The 8,312-nt window shown below is 36.9% G+C and overlaps 1 protein-coding gene across 1 annotated transcript; it reads left to right on the top strand.

Annotated features, from left to right (window-relative positions):
• The first annotated feature begins 560 nt into the window (after positions 1-560).
• LOC109213929 (uncharacterized mitochondrial protein AtMg00860-like) lies at positions 561-956 on the top strand. Its single transcript, XM_019377772.1, has one exon. The coding sequence runs from the start codon at positions 561-563 to the stop codon at positions 954-956; it is 396 nt and encodes a 131-aa protein (XP_019233317.1).
• Positions 957-8,312: the final 7,356 nt, after the last annotated feature.

Genomic DNA, 8,312 nt, shown 5'->3' with positions numbered 1-8,312 from the left:
GGTTAGATGTCGGGGTAGTCTACCCCATTGCCGATAGTTCTTGAGTGAGTCCACTGCAATGTGTGCCGAAGAAATGAGGCATGACCGTGATTGAAAACGATAGAAATGAGCTCATCCCAACGAGAACATTGACCGTATGGAGGGTTTGCATGGACTACCGGAAGCTAAACAGTGCTACGTGAAAGGACCATTTCTCTATGCCTTCTATTGATCAAATGGTTGATCGGCTAGCGGGAAGGCCATTCTATTGCTTCTTGGATGGATATTCTGGCTATAACCAAATCAATATTGCATTGGAAGATCAAGAAAAGACAACATACACATGTCCATATGGGACATTTGCATTTAGCCGTATGCCATTTGGGCTATGCAACACTCCGGCTACTTTCCAAAGTTGCATGATATCAATCTTCTCAGACATGGTGGAAGATTTCTTAGAGGTGTTTATGGACGACTTCTCTGTAGTGGGTTCCTTTGAGCATTGTCTTGACAACCTTAGACAAGTGCTCAAAAGATGTGAAGAAACGAACCTTGTGCTAAATTGGGAGAAATGTCACTTCATGGTGGACGAGGGTATTGTTTTGGGCCACAAAATTTCCAAACAAGGCATAGAGGTTGACCGGGCAAATATCGAGATCATCTCCAAGCTTCCTCCACCTACTTCAGTAAAAGGTGTCCGAAGTTTTTTGGGGCACGCCAACTTCTATAGGTGTTTCATCAAGGACTTCTACAAAATTGTAAATCCCATGTGCAAACTCCTAGAAAAAGATGCAAAGTTCATATTTGATGAGAAGTGTCTCAAAGCCTTTGAGGAATTGAAAGAAAAGCTCACCACGACACCTATTATTGTCACACCTGATTGGTCTCTTCCATTTCAACTCATGTGTGACGCTCGTGGTGTAGCTATTGGGTCGGTGCTTGGACAACGTCATAGCAAGATCCTTCACCCTGTCTAATATGCAAGAAAGACACTCAATGGTGCTCAAATGAATTATGCTGTGACTGAGCAAGAGCTTCTTGCCATTGTCTATTCTTTTGAAAAGTTTCGGGCTTATTTGTTGGGGTCCAAAGTGATAGTTTACACTGATCATGCTGCTCCTCGTTATCTTATGGCGAAGAAGGATGCCAAGCCAAGATTGATTCGGTGGGTCCTTTTGTTGCAAGAGTTTGACTTTGAAGTCAAGGATCGGAAAGGGATAGAAAATCAAGTTGCGGATCACCTATCTCGGCTTGAAGAGGCAGGGAGACCAAAAGAAGACCTTGAAATCAATGATGCTTTCGGATGAAAACATATTAGCATTGTCTAGCACATTCACTCCTTGGTATGCCAACATCACTAACTTCTTAGTGAGTGATCTTATTCCCGATGGATTGGAGACTTATCAAAAGAAAAAGTTATTGCGGGAATGTAGGCAATACTATCGGGAGGAACCCTTTTTGTTCCGAATTTGTGCCGACAACATCATTCGGCGTTGTGTTCCGGAAGATGATGTAATGCCTATTCTCAAAGCATGCCATGATTTTCCGGTTGGAGGTCACCATGGAGGAAACAGGACAGCTGGAAAGGTGCTTGAATGTGGCTATTATTGGCCATCAATCTACCAAGATGCAAATCAAATGGCCAAGGCATGCGATCAATGTCAAAGACAAATGTCAATAGCTAAAAGACATGAGATGCCTATGAATTTTGTATTGGAGGTCGAGATATTTGATGTGTGGGGATAGACTGTATGGGCCCTTTCGTGAGTTCTTATGGCATGACCTACATAGGAGAATGAATCACATCATAAAAGAAAAAACACACATCATTGACAGGAACAACTTGCATTTTTTGTATTTACATCCGACTTACAAATGTGAACACGTAATTTTTGACCACACCCAAATTCTATTCTATTTTTATGTAAATATTTCTTTTAGGTCTAATCTTGATATTTTAAATTTTTATCTCATCTTTTCATTGGTTTTATTTGAGAAATATTAAAAAGCTACAATTTTTTTTTTTTTTGCATATTCTTAGAGTATACATTTTGTTCCTATATTTAAATAAAAAAAATATTTTTGTTTAATTAAGAACTTAATAACTAGACTAGTAACTTTTAATTTATTTTTAGCACCATTTAAATCATAGTCCAAGTATATATTTGTATTGGTCTAAAATAGATAATGAATATTCTTATCTTTATATTTTCGTTTATTTCTCTTAACAAAAAAAGTAGGGAAAAGATCCTAATTTAACCACTAGTCCCACATCTCACGTCCCTCACCCCAACTCCATCACGTCTCACATCATGCGCACACACACATGATCTTGCACACACACACGATCTTGTACACACCTACCTATATATCTAACACACTTCACAAACAACAAGGGGGGATCGTTGAATAAGGAAAATAACACATAAAGTGAGAGGAAGAAACAGAGAAGACTCAAAAACAAAAGGAAAGAAGTTTTTCTAGATAAAGGTTTGAGAGATTCTCGTGTAATTAGGAGGTCGAGTTTTCGTTCGTGGCTTCGGGTTCGACACGCTACTACTTTGTCCGGCCTGAGTTTCGGTATGGGATTGGAGTTGTACCGGTTCTCTTTCTTGTATTACTGGAACTCTTTTGCTAAGGTTTTGATTCTATCCTTCTTCACTAAAAGGAACCAAATCCTAATGCTCTGAATTTATTCAAAGACATGTGTTTCTGAATCATTATTATCACTTACTAGTTTATTTAGTGAAAGAATTAAAAACAAAAAAAAAAGGGATTCATAAGAGTTTAAGGTTACTAGGGCGATAGTGATGTTATGTTTGCCTAGTTGTACTTTACTGGTCAGTTAATTATGCGCAAAATTGTGCTATGAGGTTCATTAGAAATGAGTTAAGTTTTTCCAGTCATTCTTGTGAATAGACCATAAACTATAATAAATTTTTCCTTATAAGATTTTAGTAAGTTTCTTTTATGTAAAGAAAAGTTTTTCTTCTTTGAATAAGTTAACTACTTGGCCATGAAAACTAAAGTTTCAGGTATTAATTTTAGTAGGAATACCTTTAAAAAAAACTTATTAATTGTATTAATTTCTTTATGCCTTAACTCCACTGTAAGTTATTTTAGTATTATAAATAGCTATTTTAAATTAGTCTACGGACATAGATTTCTTCTTTGTTTCAATGTTGAAGAATAAATTGGAATTTTCATGAGTTTTATCTTCATTTTATGAACTTCATTTGGATAATTTTTTTTTGTTGTTGTTTTTTTTGTTTTATTATTATAAGTACTTTCCTTTTTAAATTAATCGGATATTTCATATTAAGCTGTTGAGTATATTTCTTTCACATTCTCACCAAAAATAGATTCAAGAGAGAATATAACTAATTGGGTCTAGACACATTGTAAGGCCTATTAATAGATAAATGCGGGTTGCAAATTAATTCAAAACTCGCTATAAAAAATAAATTATTAGAATAAATGAATTATTGCAAGGGAGCGAAATGAGCCATTAATTTATTAAAGACTAGTTGCAATAAGTAATAAAATAATAATAATAAAGTACACAATTAAATATCTCGAACCTAAGACAAAATAATTAAAATATTCTAAATACTATATTAGCCCATGTGTTCATACCCGAACCTTGAATTGATATGCTTAAATAATAAAAGGATCATGTACGCATTCCCGCGTCTCGATGCCTTTAAATTTAAAAATAATTATGTTTTAACCATGTGTACATTCTGTACCTTGGTTTAACATCTACCTTCAAAGAAATACCTTGTGTGCGTACTGCATCTAGGTCAAAATAATTAATAAAATATAATATTTAATTAAGCGATAATGAATAAGCCATAATAAATAAAAATACAAGAATAACCAAAAATTGATTTAAGCCTTACATTAGTCAATAAAGCGACCGTGCTAGAACATCAGGACTCGAGGGATGCCTTACACCTTTCGCTCGGTCAACAGAATTCCTTACTCAGTCTTCTGTTTCGTAGATCATAAATTAGGAGTCAAATCTTCCTTTTGATACGGGATTCAATAAAAGGTGACTTGGAACACCAAAACTCAATTCCAAGTGGCGACTCTAAATAATAAATAATCCCTTTTCAAAACGTCACTTTAATTGAAAAAACTATTCTAACTAAACCTTGTAATAGGGTTGTGTGAAAAAAAAGAGGTGTGACAATAAATACTTAAACATAGGGTAAAATGTGTACCTAGTTGCTTAAAATCTGATCCAAAATCGCTAAGTTACAGCAGATATTTCAGCAGCCCAGGAAGAAACAGCAGTATACACCAACCAAAAGCTTCAGTATCAGCTTATATCTTAGCTCAAAAAACCCAGAAACTTAAAGAAAATTCCTTCTATGTTTTGTAAAGAGAAGAAAAATAGGAAAAGCTAGAAGTTGGATTTTTTTTGTTTTTGAAGATTTTAGGTCTGTGTACTGATGAATGTGTGTGTGGATGAGTGAATGCCTATTCTTTATATAGAGTGCACAAAGATAGCATAAAAAATGGAATAGTCTACCCTAATTTCTGAAATGTCAGATAGTACAGCATCTTTGGACAGCTGTCTGTCCTTTTTTCAGCCCAATTCTAGCATTTTTCATGCTGGAAATGGAGACAGCTGTACAAATACTAGAACCTTCTAATATTTACCTAATGTAAAACCCAATTTTAACCCTTCAATTACTGATTATTTCAATTCTAACCAGTCCTGACCTAAATTCTCATTTCAAAACCATTTGTGGAACCTCATAGAATATTCTAGAAGATTCCAGCAATAAAATCCCTAAATTGTTTTCAATTGTATCCCTAAAAACTTTATTATTATCTTAAAATCGATTAAAACTTAAACGACTGGAATTTAAACAAAACAGTCTAGCTAACCTATTGAATCAAAACGTTCGTCTAATTAAACTCTAGACAAAACTGAATTTGAAACAGGCAAACATATCAGAAAACAATAACAAAATGAAGAACAAGGATAATGATGCAATAAAACCTAGTAATTAATCCTAATTAATCTAAACTTGGTGCAATATAAACAAGATATGCAATTAAACTAACTCACAGATAGTTAAACTATTTTTTTTAATCACAAAGTTCAGCATGTTCGAACAAATTTCAGAATTAACCTAACAGTGAATTCAACACACTAATTAATCTAAACACACAGTCAAACACATGCAGAATCAGAGAAAAGTAGGAAGAAAAGAGGAAGAAAGAACGAAAGTATACCTAACTGGCCTAAGAGGAGCCCGGCAAATCCGAGAAGCTTCGAGATAAATCGAAAATAACGTTAGTCAATCGTACTTGTTGAGAATGACCAACTAACATAGGTTCTCAATCCAAGTCGAGTCTTGAAAACTCGAAGAAAAATCGAGAAGGGAAAAAAATTAGGGTTTCTGTTTTTTCTTAGATTTGGTATTCGAGGAAGTTGACGGGGATTTTAGGAAAATTAGTGGTAGGATAGTGGTGAGGGAAGGCTAAGGGTTGTTTGGTATGGTTTTGGGGTTATTTCAAGCGGCTTAGGGTTTGGGAAAGATCTCAGATTTGAGATTGGTAGAAATTTGATGGGGTTTTTGGTGAAAATGTTGATATATTAAGGTTTGAGGGAGTATGGGGAGTGCAGGGTGTGAATTTGAGGTGGTTCGGAGGTGCTCGGCCACCGTAAGGCGATTTCCTGGCGGCGGAGAAGGGCAGAGACGGTGAGGGGTGAAAGGGCGGCTAGGATTTAGTCTCTGAGGTTGGGAGATGAAGAGTGAAAAATGGATTTAGGGTTTGGGGAGGGGGGTCTGTCTTCGGACAGTTAAAAGGAAAACGGGGTGGAGTTGCGAGTCGTTGGATCAAAAGAATCCAACGGATGGGATTAACAGATGGTGATACAGCGTCGTTTTGGGTTAGTGGGGATTGGACCGGTTATGGGAATATTGGACTTGGGCTAAAACTGGGTAAGAATAGGATTTGGGCCATTGAATTTTGTTCTTTGGGTGGCCCAATTGATTTTCCGCCTTTTCTTTGGTTCTCTTTCTTTTTTCTTTAAATAAAAAATTCTAACTAAATTAATTTAATCCTAAATTAAATCCTAAATTAATATCACCTATAAAACTCAAACTAAATGTCTATTTATAATAATTATAAAATTACTTAATCCTAAATTAATGAAGAGGAAAGTACTAATCTAATATTAAAAGCTAAAATGTAGACATGAACAATATTTTTTGTGATTTTTATTTTAATAAAGCAATTAATTAACTAATTAATCCTAAAATATGAACACAAAACCTAATATGCGAATATAACTTACTAAAAAAGCCTAGGTTACTCTCTAGAACAGGCGATTTCAGGCGATTTTTTACGTGAGAGCTGCCATGGCCAATCTGGCCGGCGGCCAGCCATCTCTGCCGGCTGGTCAGCCCCCCACAACCATCGCCCACCCTCCTACAACAACCAACAACATCCCTCAGCCGTTAGATTATTCAAAAATCTTAAAACCTGCTGCATTGAACACTGCCATGCAGACGTCGACCTCAACATCAAAAACTGTCGAGCCAATTCCCATGAAAGCTGTTGAATACCTTAGTGGACAACCTGTAATCAAGTGGATTGAAGCAGAAGTAGAGAGAATGAATATAATTGAGGGCCTACAGTTTGCAGTTCTTGGCAAATTTTCGTATGGTTGGCCAGATTGGCAAGAGATCAGGCGTATATTACCAATCCAATGTGGGATCAAAGGTGAGTGTAATATTGGCTTATTAAGAGATCGTCATGTGTTGATCATATTAACTTTGTTAGAAGATTACTCTAATCTCACAACCAAGGGAGCAGTTTAATTGAAAGCTAAGGATGGATACGAATATCAGATGAGACCTTTGATTTATGATTCTAAATTCAAGATATGTCAAGAAACTCCTAAGGTGCTGGCATGGATTTCTTTCCCAAACTTACTACCTACTTTCTTTGTCAAGGAGTTCTTGTTTTCACTTGCATCAGCTGTTGGCATTCCTTTGCACTTAGACATGGCAACTGTGAATAAAACAAGGCCAAGATGTGCACCAGTTAAGGTGCATATTGACTTACTAGAAGAGTTACCACAAAGGGTAAGGATGGACATTGTAGATGAGGCTAATGGAAAGGTTAGAACTGAATGGGTGAAAGTGAAATATGATTACATCCCTAAGTATTGCAAGGAATGTAAACCACAAGGCCATAATGAAGAAACTTGTTGGAGGTTGCATCCAGAACCTTTTGTGGAAGCTGTGTCACGACCCTAAACCCGGACCCGATCGTGATGGCGCCTCTCGTGAAGACGAGGCCAGCCAATTAATCCAACTTATCTTTTTAGAATAGTTAACATTAATAAGAAGCTTTAATATGATTAAGTAACCACAGTCTATTAAAAGATCTCTTTAATAAGTGTAGAATAAAATCCAAACACAGCCCAAACCGGGGTGTCACAAGTCACGAGCATCTATCAGAGTATAAATACAACTACAAGACCTAAAATACACAAAGCCGGAATAATGAACCAAAAGAGAGAAAAATGGTGCTGCGAACGCAGGCAGTCACCTCGCTACTCCTATAGCTCTGCTTCTGATCAGCCAAAATTCGCTACCGGGTAAATAAATACCTGCATCTGCACGCAAGGTGCAGGGAGTAAAGTGAGTACTCCAACTCAGTGAGTAATAAGGGTAAATAAAAACTGAGCAGTAAGAAATCACGTAAAGCAAACCATCATGCTATATAGGGACAGTGAAAACCCCTTTGAGAGAAAGCAATGAAGCTGTAAAACCTTTAAAAATATCTTAGCTCAGTTTAAAACCTCTTTTGAAAAATGACTTTTTCAACAATTATGTAACTGAATGCAAAACAAATAGTGCGGATAAGCACAGAAGTCCGCCTCTCGGGCACCACACTCGGTTATCAGATAATACCAGAACAAATAGGTAAATATTGCAAGAAGTAGCACAAACAACATATAATGGGAGACAATGAAATAAGGTAAACACATCAAACAATACCGATAACGCTGCAGCGTGCAGCCCGCTCCACATATCGCTGCGGCGTGCAGCCCGCTCCGTTTATCGTCGACGGCGCTCACTGGGGGTGTGCAGACTCCGGGAGGGGCCCCTTATGGCCCAAGTGCAATATTAAGCCATCTCGTGGCATCAAACTAGGCCCTCAGCCTCATATCAATAACAGTATAACACTGCTGCGGCGCGAAGCCCAATCCATAAGTTTCCTCACAATACAGGCCCTCGGCCTTACTCAGTCAACAAAATCACATAAGCCACTCGGGCAACAATAAAACAGTGTTTCTC

This window comes from Nicotiana attenuata, unplaced genomic scaffold (genome assembly GCF_001879085.1).
Source record: "Nicotiana attenuata strain UT unplaced genomic scaffold, NIATTr2, whole genome shotgun sequence".
Taxonomy (NCBI): Eukaryota; Viridiplantae; Streptophyta; class Magnoliopsida; order Solanales; family Solanaceae; genus Nicotiana; species Nicotiana attenuata.
The sequence above is the reverse complement of the archived record's forward strand: the minus strand, read 5'-3'. Positions and strand labels throughout refer to the sequence as shown.